General features: G+C 37.9%; 1 protein-coding gene across 2 annotated transcripts in view; it reads left to right on the top strand.

Annotated features, from left to right (window-relative positions):
- SWAP70 (switching B cell complex subunit SWAP70) overlaps positions 1 to 17714 on the top strand; it is a 78575-nt gene that overhangs the window by 48789 nt on the left and 12072 nt on the right. For both annotated transcript variants that reach the window (XM_082341546.1, XM_082341547.1), the window contains exons 4-7: positions 9649 to 9876; positions 11981 to 12127; positions 13256 to 13364; positions 15073 to 15254. In XM_082341546.1, coding sequence (XP_082197672.1) covers positions 9649 to 9876; positions 11981 to 12127; positions 13256 to 13364; positions 15073 to 15254 — 666 coding nt within the window. The remainder of the gene's footprint in view (positions 1 to 9648; positions 9877 to 11980; positions 12128 to 13255; positions 13365 to 15072; positions 15255 to 17714) is intronic.

Here is a 17714-nt window from a genome sequence, read left to right as displayed (position 1 = left end):
TATTTTGCGAATGTATATTTCTTTGCAAACATGTTTTTCCTATTGTTGGCATTCTTTTTCTGTTAAAGTATGTTATTTCACAAATGACATTATAATCATTATTGGAAGTGCAAAGAAGAGAAAGAAAAAATTAATTCACAATCCTATCTGTAACAAATTAGGCTCTAATATTTTGCTCTAGTATTTTTCAAAATATTTATATAACCTTTGTGCAGTGGAAATCATGGGTAAATTTAATTTTGCATTCTTCCTCACTTAATGTTATTTCATAAATGCTTTCTTAAATGTAATTTTATTTTTTCTGTTTTTTAAAAATTTAATTTTATTTATTTATTTTTTATACAACAGGTTCTTATTAGTTATCTGTTTTATACATATTAGTGTATACATGTCAATCCCAATCTCCCAGTTGATCCCCCCCATCCCCCCCACTTTCCCCCCTTGGTGTCCATACATTTGTTCTCTACATCTGTGTCTCTATTTCTGCCTTGCAAATTGGTTCATCTGTACCATTTTTCTAGATTCCACATATATGCATTAATATACGATATTTGTTTTTCTCTTTCTGACTTACTTCTCTCTGTAGGACAGTCTCTAGGTCCATCCACGTCTCTACAAATGACCCAGTTTCGTTCCTTTTTTATGGCTGAGTAATATTCCATTGTATATATGTACCATATCTTCTTTACCCATTTGTCTGTCAGTGGGCATTTAGGATGCTTCCATGACCTGGCTATTGTAAATAGTGTGCTGCAATGAACATTGGGATGCATGTGTCTTTTTTTTGTTTGTTTGTTTATTGAAACAGAAAGTCACAAAAATTATAATCATCCTCATCAGTTCACTCAGTCCCATGTAATTAATTTTTTTTTCATCTTGATCTTTTGTTAGCGCTTTTATGAATTCATCAGTTTTCCATTAGAGTTCTGAAAATGCTTATTCATTCAGTTCAGCAGCATAGTCAGTTACCAGAAACCTGTACTTGTCAGAGTCTTTTCCATGAATTCCTTGAAGATGAAACCCTTGTATAGGAACATATTTGCAAAAGCATCAGAGTACACCGAGAACTGTCTGTAAATGACAAAAGACTTAAAAATGACCATGGTTAAAGATTTGATGAAAGTTCATAATAATGCAATTGACTAGGAAATTTAGTTATTTCTGAGATATACATTTTAAAGTAATAACTGGAATTATGACTTATAACATTATACCAGAACATATAAGATTTTTAGAAATTTCATGTAATGAAATTTTTAGAAATTTCATGTCTGAAACATTTATATTAACATATTTCCATACAAATAACCCAAAGAAAGTTTAGTATTAGTTGTTTTGTTTGTTTGTTTGTTTATACTGCAGGTTCTTATTAGTCATCAATTTTATACACATCAGTGTATACATGTCAATCCCAATCGCCCCATTCAGCACACCACCATCCCTACCCCACCACGGTTTTCTCCCCTTGGTGTCCATATGTCCGTTCTCTACATCTGTGTCTCAACTTCTGCCCTGCAAACCGGCTCATCTGTACCATTTTTCTAGGTTCCACATACATGCATTAATATACGATATTTGCTTTTCTCTTTCTGACTTACTTCACTTTGTATGACAGTCTCTAGATCCGTCCACGTCTCAACAAATGACTCAATTTCGTTCCTTTTTATGGCTGAGTAATATTCCATTGTATATATGTACCACATCTTCTTTATCCATTCGTCTGTTGATGGGCATTTAGGTTGCTTCCATGACCTGCCTATTGTAAATAGTGCTTCAGTGAACATTGGGGTGCATGTGTCTTTTTGAATTATAGTTTTCTCTGGGTATATACGCAGTAGTGGGATTGCTGGATCATATGGTAATTCTATTTTTAGTTTCTTAAGGGACCTCCATACTGTTCTCCTTAGTGGCTGTATCAATTTACATTCCCACCAACAGTGCAAGAGGGTTCCCTTTTCTCCGCACCCTCTCCAGCATTTGTTGTTTGTAGATTTTCTGATGATGCCCATTCTAACTGGTGTGAGGTGATACCTCATTGTAGTTTTGATTTGCATTTCTCTAATAATTAGTGATGTTGAGCAGCTTTTCTGCCCATTTTTGGATTGGGTTGTTTGTTTCTTTAATATTGAGCTGCATGAGCTGTTTATATATTTTGGAGATTAATCCTTTGTTGATTCATTTGCAAATATTTTCTCCCATTCTGAGGGTTTTCTTTTCATCTTGTTTATGGTTTCCTTTGCTGTGCAAAAGCTTTTAAGTTTCATTAGGTCCCATTTGTTTATTTTTGTTTTTATTTCCATTACTCTAGGAATGGATCAAAAAAGATCTTGCTGTGATTTATGTCAAAGAGTGTTCTTCCTATGTTTTCCTCTAAGAGTTTTAAAGTGTCCGGTCTTACATTTAGGTCTCTAATCCATTTTGAGTTTATTTTTGTGTATGGTGTTAGGGAGTATTCTAATTTCATTCTTTTACAGGTAGCTGTCCAGTTTTCCCAGCACCACTTATTGAAGAGACTGTCTTTTCTCCATTGTATATCCTTGCCTCCTTTGTCATAGATTAGTTGACCATAGGTGCGTGGGTTTATCTCTGGGCTTTCCATCTTGTTCCATTGATCTATGTTTCTGTTTTTGTGCCAGTACCATATTGTTTTGATTACTGTAGCTTTGTAGTATAGTCTGAAGTCAGGGAGTCTGATTCCTCCAGCTCCATTTTTTTCCCTCAAGACTGCTTTGGCTATTCGGGGTCTTTTGTGTCTCCATACAAATTTTAAAATGAATTGTTCTAGAAAAATGCCATTGGTAATTTGATAGGGATTGCATTGAATCTGTAGATTGCTTTGGGTAGTATAGTCATTTTCACAATATTGATTCTTCCAATCCAAGAACATGGTATATCTCTCCATCTGTTTGTATCATCTTTAATCTCTTTCATCAATGTCTTATAGTTTTCTGCATACAGGTCTTTTGTCTCCCTAGGTAGGTTTATTCCTAGGTATTTTATTCTTTTTGTTACAATGGTAAATGGGAGTGTTTCCATAATTTCTCTTTCAGATTTTTCATCATTAGTGTGTAGGAATGCAAGAGATTTCTGTGCATTAATTTTGTATCCTGCAACTTTACCAAATTCATTGATTAGCTCTAGTAGTTTTCTGGTGGCATTTTTAGGATCCTCTATGTATAGTATCATGTCATCTGCAAAACAGTGACAGTTTTACTTCTTCTTTTCCAATTTGTATTCCTTTTATTTCTTTTTCTTCTCTGATTGCTGTAGCTAGGACTTCCAAAACTATGTTGAATAATAGTGGTGAGAGTGGACATCCTTGTCTCGTTCCTGATCTTAGAGGAAATGCTTTCAGTTTTTCACCATTGAGAATGATGTTTGCTGTGGGTTTGTCGTATATGGCCTTTATTATGTTGAGGTAGTTTCCCTCTATGCCCACTTTCTGCAGAGTTTTTATCATAAATGGGTGTTGAATTTTGTCAAAAACTTTTTCTGCATCTATTGAGATGATCATATGGTTTTTATTCTGCAATTTGTTAATATGGTGTATCACATTGATTGATTTGCGTATATTGAAGAATCCTTGCATCCCTGGGATAAAGCCCACTTGATCATGGTGTATGATCCTTTTAACGTTGGATTCTGTTTGCTAGTATTTTGTTGAGGATTTTTGCATCGATATTCATCAGTGATATTGGTCTGTAATTTTCTTTTTTTGTAGTATCTCTGTCTGGTTTTGGTATCAGGGTGATGGTGGCCTCATAGAATGAGTTTGGGAGTGTTCCTTCCTCTGCAGTTTTTTGGAAGACTTTGAGAAGGATGGGTGTTATCTCTTCTCTAAATGTTTGATAGAATTCACCTATGAAGCCATCTGGTCCTGGACTTCTGTTTGTTGGAAGATTTTTAATCACAGTTTTGATTTCATTACTTGTGATTGGTCTGTTCATATTTTCTGTTTCTTCCTGGTTCAGTCTTGGAAGGTTATACCTTTCTAAGAATTTGTCCATTTCTTCCAGGTTGTCCGTTTTATTGGCATAGAGTTGCTTGTAGTAGTCTCTTAGGAGGCTTTGTATTTCTGCGGTGTCCGTTGTAACTTCTCCTTTTTCATTTCTAATTTTATTGATTTGAGTCCTCCCCCTCTTTTTCTTGATGAGTCTGACTAATGGTCTATCAAATTTGTTTATCTTCTCAAAGAACCACCTTTTAGTTTTATTGATCTTTGCTATTGTTTCTTTGTTTCTGTTTCATTTATTTCTGCTCTGATCCTTATGATTTCTTTCCTTCTGCTAACTTTGGGTTTTGTTTGTTCTTCTTTCTCTAGTTCCTTTAGGTGTAAGGTTAGGTTGTTTATTTGAGATTTTTCTTGTTTCTTGAGGTAGAATTGTATTGCTCTAAACTTCCCTCTTAGAACTGCTTTTGCTGCATCCCATAGGTTTTGGATCGTCGTGTTTTCATTGTCATTTGTCTCTAGGTATTTTTTGATTTCCTCTTTGATTTCTTCAGTGATCTCTTGGCTATTTAGTAACTTATTTTTAGCCTCCATGTGTTTGTGTTTTTTACCTTTTTTTCCCCTGTAATTGATTTCTCATCTCATAGCGTTGTCGTCAGAAAAGATGCTTGATATGATTTCAATTTTCTTAAATTTACTGAGGCTTGATTTGTGACCCAAGATGTGATCTATCCTGGAGAATGTTCCATGTGCACTTGAGAAGCAAGTGTAATCTGCTGTTTTTGGATGGAATGTCCTATAAATGTCAATTAAATCTATCTGGTCTCTTGTGTCATTTAAAGCTTGTGTTTCCTTATTAATTTTCTGTCTGGATGATCTGCCCATTAGTGTAAGTGTGGTGTTAAAGTCCCCTACTATTATTGTGTTACTGTTGATTTCCTCTTTTATAGCTGTTAGCATTTGCCTTATGTATTGAGGTCCTCCTATGTTGGGTGCATTTATATTTATAATTGTTATATTTTCTTCTTGGATTGATCCCTTGATCATTATGTGGTGTCCTTCCTTGTCTCTTGTAACATTCTTTTTTAAAGTCTATTTTATCTGATATGAGTATTGCTACTCCAGCTTTCTCTTGATTTCCATTTGCATGGAATATCTTTTTCCATCCCCTCACTTTCAGTCTGTATGTGTCCCTAGGTCTGAAGTGGGTCCTTTGCAGACAGCATATATATGGGTCTTGTTTCTGTATCCATTCAGCGAGCCTGTGTCTTTTGGTTGGAGCATTTAATCCATTCACATTTAAGGTAATTATCGATATGTATGTTCCTGTTACCATTTTCTTAATTGTTTTGGAGGTTTTTTTTGTAGGTCCTTTTCTTGTCTTTTGTTTCCCACTTAGAGAAGTTCCTTTAGCATTTGCTGTAGAGCTGGTTTGGTGGTGCTGAATTCTCTTAGCTTTTGCTTGTCTGTAAAGCTTTTGATTTCTCCATCAAATCTGAATGAGATCCTTGTCAGGTAGAGTAATCTTGGTTGTAGCATCTTCCCTTTCATCACTTTAAATATATCATGCCACCCCCTTCTGACTTGTAGAGTTTCTGCTGAGAAATCAGCTGTTACCCTTATGGGAGTTCTCTTGTATTTTATTTGTTGTTTTTCCCTTGTTGCTTTTAATAATTTTTCTTTGTCTTTTAATTTTTCTCAGTTTGACTACTATGTGTCTTGGCGTGTTTCTCCTTGGGTTTATCCTGCCTGGGACTCTCTGTGCTTCCTGGACTTGGGTGGCTATTTCCTTTCCCATGGTAGGGAAGTTTTTGACTATAATCTCTTCAAATATTTTCTTGGGTCCTTTCTCTCTCTCTTCTCCTTCTGGGGCCCCTATAATGCGAATGTTGGTGCATTTAATGTTGTCCCAGAGGTCTCTTAGATTGTCTTAATTTCTTTTCTTCTTTTTTCTTTTTTCTGTTCCATGGCAGTGAATTCCAGCATTCTGTCTTCCAAGTCACTTTTCCGTTATTCTGCCTCAGTTATTCTGCTATTGATTCCTTCTAGTGTATTTTTCTTTTCAGTTATTGTATTGTTCATCTCTGTTTGTTCTTTAATTCTTCTAGGTCTTCGTTAAACATTTCTTGCAACTTCGTGATCTTTGCCTCCATTCTTTTTCCGATGTCCTGGATCATCTTCACTATCATTATTCTGAATTCTTTTTCTGGAAGGTTGCCTATCTCCACTTCGTTTAGTTGTTTTTCTGGGATTTTATCTTGTTCCTTCATCTGGTGCATAGTCCTCTGCCTTTTCATTTTGTCTTTCTGTGAATGTGGTTTTTGCTGCACAGGCTGCAGGATTGTAGTTCTTCTTGCTTCTGCTGTCTGCCCTCTGGTGGATGAGGCTATCTAAGAGGCTTGTGCAAGCTTCCTGATGGGAGGGACTTGTGGTGGGTAGAGCTGGGTGTTGCTCTGGTGGGCAGAGCTCTGTAAAACTTTAATCTGCTTGTCTGCTGATGGGTAGGGCTGGGTTCCCTCCCTGTTGGTTGTTTGGCCTGAGGCGACTCAGCACTGGAGGCTACAGGCTCTTTGGAGGGGCTAATGGCGGACTCTGGGAGGGCTCATGCCAAGGAGTACTTCCCAGAATTTCTGCTGCCAGTGTCCTTGTCCTCATAGTGAGACACAGCCACCTCCCATGACGGAGGTCTTAAAGTTTCCTGATGTTCAACGTCATCAAAAATGACCACATTTTATGATCAGCTATTTAGGAGAACTCCAGTATCCCTCTATTTTTTTTAAACTTTAATTTATTTATATTATTTATTTTTGGCTGCGTTGGGTCTTCGTTGCTACACACGGGCTTTCTCTAGTTGCGGTGAGCGGGGGCTACTCTTTGTTGCGGTGTGCGGGCTTCTCATTGTTGCAGAGCACGGGCTCTAGGCACGCGGGCTTCAGTAGTTGTAGTTGCGGCACGTGGGCTCAGTAGTTGTGGCTCCCGGGCTTAGTTGCTCTGTGGCATGTGGGATCTTCCCTGACCAGGGCTTGATCCCGTGTCCCCTGCATTGGCAGGCAGATTCTTAACTGCTGCGCCACCAGGGAAGCCCAGTATCCCTCTATTTTAATGTGTATTTCTTTGATGAGCAGTGATTCTATTCTCCCGCCTTTGCAGGAGACCCTCCAACACTAGCAGGTAGGTCTGGCTCAGTCTCCTGTGGGGTCACTGCTCCTTCCCCTGGGTCCTGATGTGCACAGTACTTTGTGTGTGCCCTCCAAGAGTGGAGTCTCTGTTTTCCCCAGTCCTGTCAAAGTCCTGCAGTCAAATCCCGCTAGCCTTCAAAGTCTGATTCTCTGCGAATTCCTCCTCCTGTTGCCGAACCCCCAGGTTGGGAAGCCTGACATGGGGCTCAGAACCTTCACTCCAGTGTGTGGACTTCTCTGGTATAATTGTTCTCCAGTTTGTGAGTCACCCACCCAGCGGTTATGGGGTTTGATTTTATTGTGATTGTGTCCCTCCTACTGTCTCATTGCAGCTTCTCCTTTGTCTTTGGATGTGGGGTATCTTTTTTGGTGAGTTCCAGTGTCTTCCTGTCGATGGTTGTTCAGCAGTTAGTTATGATTCCAGTGCGCTCACGAGAAGGAGTGAGTGCACGTCCTTTTACTCCTCCATCTTGAACCAGTCTGCCTTAAATGTAATGTCAAATGGTTGAATAATATTCTACTCAGTGCAGAAGGAAGTAACATTGATGGAGTACATACTGTGCCAGACATTGTGCACAGTGTTCTATTTTCGTCCCATTTTATCCCCATAGTAGTTCTGTATGATAGGTGTTATTATACCCATTTCATAGATGAGAAAATTGAGACATAGCTTAGTTTATTTCCATTTCATTAATTGACCTCTACTACATTCTATGTATGATTCTGAGTTCTAGAGATCCAAAGATGAGTGGGACATTGTCCCTCCTACAAGGATTTCAGAAAATCTACAGGGGGCAGCGTATGAGTATAGAGATAATTTCAATACAGTATGCTGAGTGCAGTGGCACAGAAGAGGAACACCTGACCTGGGTCAGAGCAGTTTTACCAGAGCAGTGCTTCTGAAACTTTAATGTGCATATGGAAGTACTGGGGGTTCTTGTTAAAATGTAGGTTCTGATTTTGGGGTCTTCGGTGCAGTATGAGATTCTTCATTTCCAACAGGCTTCCAGGTGATGCTGATGCTGCTGGTCCACATTTTGGACTATTTTGAGTTGGGAATATTATAGACAATGTAGGATTTGAACAGATACCAGTTAGCTGGGTAGAGAAATGGGGAAAGGTAATCTAGATAGGACAGCATGGGGCAAGGCATAGAAGCATAAAAAAATGTGTTAAATGGGTAGACTACTTATAATCTATAGCAGGTGTTGGCAAACTACAGCTTGCTGGGTGAATTCAGCCCACATAGCCTGTTTTTGTATAGCCCATGTGCTAAGATAGTTTTTACATTTTTAAAGGTTGTTAAAAAAAAAAAAAAACCTGAACAAAGAAGAACATATACCAGAGATGTAGAAAGTCTTAAATGTTTACAAGCTAGCCCTTTACAGAACATGCTTGGGATCTGTGTTGACGGTGGTTATTGGTGGAGTGTAAAATCTGCAGTAGGGCATGGCAGGAAATATGTTAGAGACAGTAGGCAGGGGTGATCACAGGGGACACAGAGGAGCTTGGCCTTTATCTTTGAGGTGATAGGGAGCTAGGCAGGGTTTAAAGAAGGGAGGTGAAAACAGTAGGATTTTGTCACTGATTTGATGTAAGGGAGTGGGGAAAAGGGTCCTGGCATGGGTGAATGGTGTTGTTCCCAACTGAAATCCATAATTGGAGGAGAAGCCATTTGAAAGGTAGAGATGATTCATTCATTTTTGGACATGTTGAGTTTGAGAGAGCACTGTAGGATACCCAGGCTTTCCAGAAGATAAGAGAGATCAATTCTCATTCAGTATTATTGCATCACTGTTTTGTTCAACTGTTACTATTTCATTTACACTTTTAAAGTACTTTCATGTCACGTGTACATCCATACTCATTCATCTGAAAAAAACAGGCTGTTGGACAGCAGGTGTCTTGTAATCCCTTTCATGCAAAGTGATGTGTGTGTGTGTGTAGAGCTGTCTGGAAGGATGCGTGCAGTATTTTCTACTGTTTTTCTATACAAAGCTATGTGTTTTGGCATTTAATAGACTTTTCTGGCCCAGGCTAGGAATTCACCATTGTTTACAACATTGTCAGCATGCTAATGAGAAGCAGCAGCATTAATTTCAAATAATTGGCTTATGTGGAAAATTAATAAATTGGTGACTAACTTTTACATACTTTGAGATGCTTATTGTTCAGTAAAATTAATATTCTGATATATTGAAATCCAACAGAGTAATCAGATCACATCAATTAGTTTGTGTATGATAGTATGTGTGCAGTTTGCTTTAGTTCTGTATGCAAATATACTATACTCTTAAAGGTTCCAGTTTTTGATTACTTATTCTAGTTTAATATAGAATCAATGGCATTTTATCCATACCCTTCTCCCTGGTAGTATCATGATTCTTGAAAGATACACTTTTGGAACTATAAAAGAATATTTCCTAAATTGACCTTTCAGTGTAAGTAACACAGGTACATACCTAAGTTTAAAAGTTATTTTTTTGCTATGAAATAATGTTTTAAAAATTCTTTATATAGATTGAATACCTGCTTAAGAAACTTACAGAAGCTATGGGAGGAGGTTGGCAACAAGAAGAATTTGAAAATTATAAAATCAACTTTGATGACAGTAAAGATGGCCTTTCCGTGTGGGAACTGATTGAGCTTATTGGAAATGGACAGTTTAGCAAAGGCATGGATCGGCAGACAGTGTCCATGGCAATTAACGAGGTCTTTAATGAGCTTATATTAGATGTGCTGAAACAGGTAAGAGTCCTATAACACTATTTCTCCTCACCTTTAGAATTTGACATGTTTGAAATAAAACAAATTTGCATCACAAAGATGAGTCTAAGTCACTTATACTTTTACACTGATTTAGAACAGGAATAAAGTTTCTTATTTTCCCCGTCTTGTGTTAGGCTTTCATTGTAAAGAATTACAGTTAAGCATTGGGAAGTTACTATTTTGGAAGAACTGTTTAAATGATCACATTTCTAAACATTTTTAAAGTACTTTTATGTCACGTGTACATCCATACTTATTCATCTGAAAGAGCCCATGGCGTATTGTTCAGTGAAAAAAACAGGTTGTTGAACAGTAGGTGTCTTGTCATCCCTTTCATGCAGTGTGACTTGTGTTTGTAGAGCTGTCTGGAAGGATGAGTGCCAAAATGTTAAAAGTGATTGCCGCTGGATTGTGGGATGTCTGTGAATTTTATTTTATTCTTTGTTCTGTTCTTATTATTGGACTTACTATTATATATGTTTATACATGTTGATCTCTCTTTATATATATGATATGTATTATTTTTGTAAAATCATAAAAATATTCTCACTTTTGGGAAAAAATACCTTTATATAGTAAAGTTTTGTTTACCATATTAGATTATAAGGTTTGTTTTCTCAGCACCTGCATAGCATCTGATATACATATGGGAGGCTTAATGCTTATTAAGTAGAATTTATATATTTTTAGTGGATTAGATTAGATTTCTTACATTATTACATTGAATAATAGCTCTGATTTGTGATTTCCTTACGTTGGTCCTTTCTTTGCTCTGTTAGGTGATATTGTTTTTGCTCTTTTCTTCAAATGGAGCCCATCAAAACAATTAATTGAGGCTTAATTTGTGTAAGTTTTTGGTGCTGCAAAGAGTTATGAGACGTGGTCTCTGTCTGAAGAGAATTTCCAGACAGATTAGAATGGCAGAATATAGAACTATAGATGAATTGCAGTATGAGATAGCTTTGGCTTAAATGTTCAAGGATTAGCAAACTGAACAAGTAATATGATTAGAACTTAGTGTAATAATCAAATGATACAGCCAAGATATTATCATATATTTAACAATGTGTATAGTCTACCACAAGCTATCAGCACCTATAGATTTACTATTTAAAATGTGAGTTATTCTTGAATAGTCCTGAAGCATTTTGGCCTATAATAAGTGTACAGTTTTGCTGAAGTAAAATTTTTAATCACACATCTTTGATGCTGATATATGGGAAGGAAGCACAGGGCTAGTAAGTGTGAGCATAGAAGCTACACTTAGAAGCCAGTAGCCTAACTACTGGTCCAGTTCTTTTGCTGCTCTTTTGGAGCAGAGTTCATTCTCCAGAATCGTGAGAGGTCAGGTAGAGAGGTACTTTGGTGCCAGAGGGTGACTGGCTGAGAAGATATGCTTGGCCAAGTTGACTGATAGCTTTTAGTTTCATTGATGGAAGTCTAGATTTACTGAGAATCACTGTGAGGTCTAGGTCTAGATTTACTGAGAATCTCAGAATCGCTGTGTGTGTGTGTGTGTGTGTGTGCATGTGTTTGTGTTTTCTGTTTTAAAGGGAACAGATAGAATAGTATAATGAACTCTCTCGTATACCCATCACCCAGCCCCAGGAATCACTGATACCTGGTTAATCCTCCTCGCCTACTTTGACCTCTCCTGTCTTATCTTGACATAAATCCAGACATTTCGTTTTATCTATAAATATTTCAGTAGGCATCCCTAAAAGATAAGGTATTAAAAAAAGAAACCCCACAATGCTGTTAACATCAGGGGTCCTGCAGTCTCTTATCTGCATATAGCTTTTGGCGAGGTTGGGGGGTTTGGGTGGGGGGAGGAGGTATCTCTGAGTGTCTAAAATTCTACGTAAACTTTTATCTGCACATGCTTGCATGAATTTGACTGGGTATAGTGCTCTGCCTTTGTAGCTCTTCAAAGGGTTCATGATCCACAAAGGGCAAGAACCTTCTATATTCATGTATTCAAGGCCACACATCAGATAATGGAGTAGGCAAGAATATCAAGGAAGAGGTATCAGCTCTTATAAATAAAAGGACAGGAGTTTATATCAGATTTAATCTTTCATAGGGTTACATGATGAAAAAAGGCCATAGACGGAAAAACTGGACTGAACGCTGGTTTGTACTAAAACCCAACATAATTTCTTACTATGTGAGTGAGGATCTGAAAGATAAGAAAGGAGACATTCTCTTGGATGAGAACTGCTGTGTGGAGGTAAGAGTCAACGCTTACCTCTTTCCAGTGCTGCCCCCTGCTGTTCAAGTAGTTTACCTTCCTTCTTCTAGACACCAGAGCCTTAAAAATAATCTTAAAATTTACATTTCCAAAATAATATAGGCATACAGTAGCCATAGTTTCTGAACCAAAAAATTAGATACCTGACAAAATTTTTTTCTAATGTGAATTTATTTTCTTATACTCGAGAATAAAATATAGGGATTAAATCTCGTTTGTACATTTAAGGGATCATTTCTTGAATAAAATGGAGTCATAAATAAGAAAATAAAGCAAAAAAAAAATTCAGTAAGAAAGTGTTTGAAATCATGAATATATCAGAAAACCTGGGCCATTTTGAGTGCAACAAATAAACCAAAAGAAGATGCGAGCATTGCCTTGGAATACTTAGGGTGACTTTCAGAATACTTTAGTCACAGCTGCTAATTCGGTAAAGAAGTGAAGTCCTCAAGAACATAAAGTTTTGAGTTTTTAATTTATAGCTGAACTGTTGCCACATCTGTATTTGTTGAAGAACATTTAAAATACCTAAGATCTCATTCATAAACGATAATGTGTTTTGATGGATGAAATGGTATGTATTAATGTCTTAGGGTGTGCAGTGCCCAGTAAGGGGTCTTCTTAGATTCAAGTAAACATGGAGACTCACAAGATTACCACAGGCCATACCAGTCTACTTATAAGGATATAGGACAAGAACCACAGCCTGCCAGCAACAATACCCCTGGTGCAAGGAAGGGAGAGATGCATCTGGAGGGTGTGGGAATCACCCTGGGTTAGAAGCCTCATATCCCATAGGAGTCAAGACCTATTGGAACAGTCCATGGGTATATCTTCCAGGGTTCCTGTAAGAGATGTGCTAAGGTACAAGGGTTGCTGTGCTCAGGAAAGCCCAAAGCATGGCCCATCAGGTGGTGTTGGTTCTCCCCGTCTAGGTGTAGTACACTAATCCAGGGTCATTTTTACCATAAGTACTGTTGCCTAGGGGGCAGCATTAGTAAATCAGTAATATTCATTTATAGGTACTTCTTATATAAATAATTAAGATTGAATTTAATCTAAATACTTGAAAATAAGATTTTAGACTAATTTTGCTTTCTGTCTTAGTCCTTGCCTGACAAAGATGGAAAGAAATGCCTTTTTCTCATAAAATGTTTTGATAAGACCTTTGAAATCAGTGCTTCAGATAAGAAGAAGAAACAAGAGTGGATTCAGGGTAAGGTAATTTTTATTACTTGTCATAACTTGAGAGCTCTTTCAGCTTTGGATCTCATTAAAGATACTCGGCATTGTTTCCTCATTGTCTATAGTTATTTCTATGTGAAGCAGTAGCTAGAAGAAAAACAAATTGAGAGGAGTTCCCAAAATTTTCATCAATTTCATTTGCCTGATGAATCTGTGGGAAAGTTATAAACTAGACATTTTAGGTTTTTTTACTCTTACTATTTAAAGAACATGGAATTTCTCCTTTTAAGGACTGTAAAGAATTTTAAAGTAGCCATTTTGAGTATTTAGTAATGTGTAAAACAAAAAAGGAATTGTGCAATAGCTTTTGAATACTTCAGGTAATTTTCAAGATCTGTTACTTTCACAAGAAATCACTAGTTTCAAATAATTATCTCAAGAACGCAAACTTCTGATTTAATAACTTTCAAACTAAAGTATTACTCCAAAATTAGTAAAGAATGAAGCACTATTTATGAGATTTTATTTTTAATCATGAAAGAGGATTCTGAATGTTATATTCTTGAACATAGGTAAAATTGTTTTATTGAAAGTTATGGTCATTTTGATGTAGTTTAAGAGTTTGAGGCAAGTGTACCTGGGTTTGAATCCTCTCTCCTGGGCTTCTGGGGTTGAGTTAGGAATTCTGTAGCAGCTTTCTTCTTCTGTGGAATGGGGCAAATAATAGTATCGACCTCTTAGGTTGTTGTGAGGGTTCATAATTAGATAATGAAGATATAGTTGCACATTTAAAAAATGACACATCATTGCAGAAATGTTTGTGACAGATTGCAAACAACTTAAATGTCCATTAATTGGGGAGTGGTTGAACAGATTATGGTACAGCTACACAGCGGAGAATTGTGCAGTACTGTGCAGTATGTACTGATATGGAAAGCTCTCCAAGGCTCTGAAGAGTGTGTTATGCCAACATTTGTGTCAACAGAAGATGGAGAACGTATATACATGTTTATTTGTATATAAAGTATCTCAGGAAAGATGCACAGAAACTGTTAGCATTAGTTGCTAGTGGAGTGGAGAACTCAGTACTGTGGGATAGGAGTAGGAGGGAGACTTCATCTATGTCCTTTCATGCTTTTGGGTTTGAACAATGTGAAAGTATTAGCTCTTTAAATAATTGAAACAATCAGGAAAGAAATCAGATTTCACGTAAAAATTATATAATGCATGTAAAGGGTGTATATATAGCAAATATTCAATAAATGGTAGCTGCTATTATCACCTCGGGAAGGGAGTATATAGGGAGATGGTTTCATAAGGTGTAGATGAGGGGCAGACTAAATATAGCAGGTAGCAAATCAGACACCAGGAACTTTATATCTCAGCCCTTGCTATGTCTTGTTCTTACTTGGCCTTTTGGGAAGTATAGGAAAGGGAGTTGGAAGTATTGGGATTTCCTCAAATGTGTGTGATATTCCCAAATCAAGATCTGTTTAAGCACAGATAGGCAGTTACGGAACTTTGGAGCTGGAAGGGACTTCAGAGATCATCTCTCTCATGTTAGAGATGAGAAACACATGCTGTAAAAGGTTCTGTGACTTGCTCACAGTCACACCACTGCTCAGTGGCAGGATCAGAATTATCCTGGGTCTCTGGTTTTATTCCCACTATGCCATTTACATGTTAGGCTTACAAAGAATAAAGGGTATTCCCTGTTTTTTCTCCCATGCCTTTCACAGCCATCCATTCTACCATCCATCTGCTGAAGCTGGGCAGCCCCCCACCACACAAAGAAGCCCGCCAGCGTCGGAAAGAACTCCGGAAGAAGCTGCTGGCTGAGCAGGAGGAGCTGGAGCGACAGATGAAGGAGCTCCAGGTGGCAAATGAAAACAAGCAGCAGGAGCTGGAGACCGTGAGGAAGGTGGGAGTGGACGCTGGGCTGGGGGCGGGCTTTCATTTCACTGCAGAAGCCACAGCGACCTTACTTACTTGGTAGAGCTTTGGTTCTACCAAGACTAGGTTAATGCAACCGTAGAGAGATTTTTTTTTGTGAACTGTGCTCGCAGGAAGTATATCTAGACCACCGAGTGAGACGCCCTGGTTTACCCAGCCCTTGAAAGTATGAGGGTCTCAGGGTAGCAGGGACATTTCATTGACCAGAAAAGAACATTTATAAGAACAATGAGCACAGTTGAATTTTGTCAGAGAAAGATGAGAAATTGTATTCCCCTAAGGATGTCAAGGTCACTTTTGGTGAACTGGACAGGATCTATTGCTTTTTTAGGTTTTCCCCCTTAGCTCCCGTCTTCACTCATGAGGATCTTGGAAGACCCTTAGTGTTAGAATTGTGCGGTTTTACTTATTGTTTGGAGTCAAAGATACAGTCTGGGTCAGCTTCTCTTTCCATCTCAGGGCTAGGAGGTCAAGTACCACAGGCTGTATGAGATAGTTGATATTCATTGGGAAACTTTCTCCCTCGGTTGTGTATATCACAATTTTGCGTATGGTGCTGAGTCCCCAGTGTGTGGTCATGGTCTTTATTTGGGGCACCTTTGGGTTGATCCTGTCTGCCTTGAATCACTGAGCACCTGCTAACCACAAGCTCAAGCATCCTTTTGTGTCCTCCTTTGCAGCACCTATGCCCTGGGATGTGGCATAGTTTAAGGCCCCAAATTCCTGGCGGGGTTCTCCCTTTGCAACCCCTAGAAATGCCACACTCTGTGCTGACTTCCTCTGTTTCTGAAGTTGGTTGTCTGTCTTACTGGTGTTTTCTGGTGTGTGATGAATCGTTTTTCTCTTGTTGCTTTCAAGATTTTCTTTTTGTATTTGGTTTTCCACCGTTTTACTATGATGTGTATGTCTGTATGATATGAGGTATGTGTTAAACTCTTCGTATTTATCTTAGAGTTCGTTGAACTTATTGGATGTGTAGGTTAATATTTACCATCAAATTGGGAAAGTTTTCAGTCACTATTTCTTCCAATATTTTTCCTTCTCCTTTCTCTCTTTCCTATCCTTCAGATACTCCTGTTATGTGAATGTTGGTGTACTTAATGGGTGTCTCACATTTCTCTGATGCTGTTTTCTTCTCTGTTCTTCAAATTGCATAATTTCTATCAATCTATCTTTGATAGATTCTTCCTACAGCCCAAATGTATGTGTGAGAACCTCTAGTGAATTTTTCATTTCAGTTATTGTACTTTTCAACTCCAGAATTTCCATTTGGTCCTTTTTTATAATTTCTGTCTCTTTATTGATGTTGTCTGTTTGATGGGATATCATATCATCTATGACTTCCTTAAGCGTGGTTTCCTTAGTTCTTTGAACATATAATAACTTCTTTGAAGTCTTTGCTAAATCCAGTATCTGGGCCCCTTCAAAGTCAGTTTCTGTTGCCTGCTTTTTTCCCCTGCGTATGAGTCACACTTTTCTCTTTCTTTCCACATCTCATAATTTTTTGTTGAAAACTGGATGTTTTAGATAATACATTATAGCAACTCTAGATATGGCTTTCGCCTCTCCCCCAAAGGCTTGTTATTGTTGTTTGCTCATTTATTTGTTTCATGATTTGGCTGGATTATTTCAGTGAAGTCTGTTTGCCTCATGGTGTGCAGCCTCTGACTGTCCTCCTCCAAAGCACAACCTTGGGCGTGTACACAGTGTCCTGGGGTGACCGAGGTGTCAGCAGGGCTTTTTTTGGCATTCTTTTGTTTTATACAATTTTTAAAGGTTACACTCCATTTACAGTTATTACAAAATACTGGCTATATTCCCCATGTTGTAGAATACATCCTTAAGCCTATCTTACACTCAACAGTTTGTACCTCCCACTTTCCCTACCCCTATCTTGCCCTCCCCCTGTAACCACTAGTTTATTCTCTATATCTGTGAGCCTGCTTCTTTCTTGTTATATTCACTAGTTTGTTGTATGTTTTAGATTCCACATATAAGTGATATCATACCGTATTTGTCTTTCTCTGTCTGACTTATTTCACTTAGCATAATGCCTTCCAAGTCCATCCATGTTGCTGCAAATGGCAGAATTTAATTATTTTTTATGGCTAAGTAGTATTCCATTGTAGATATGTATTCACCACATCTATTTTTTATTCATTCATCTGTTGATAGACACTTAGATTGCTTACGTATCTTGACAGTTGTAAATAATGCTGCTGTGAACATTGGGATGCATGTATCTTTTCAGATCAGTGCTTTTGTTTTTCTCGGATATAAACCCAGGAGTGGGGACTTCCCTGGTGGTCCAGTGGTTAAGAATCCACCTTCCAATGAAGGGGACACGGGTTCGATCCTTGGTCAGGGAACTAAGCTCCCACATGCTGCAGGGCAACTAAGCCCATGTGCCACAACTAGAGAGCCCATG

This window comes from Balaenoptera borealis, assembly GCF_965194805.1.
Source record: "Balaenoptera borealis genome assembly, chromosome: 11".
NCBI lineage: Eukaryota > Metazoa > Chordata > Mammalia > Artiodactyla > Balaenopteridae > Balaenoptera > Balaenoptera borealis.
Note: the sequence above shows the minus strand (reverse complement) of the source record. Positions and strands in the feature narration are given on the sequence as shown.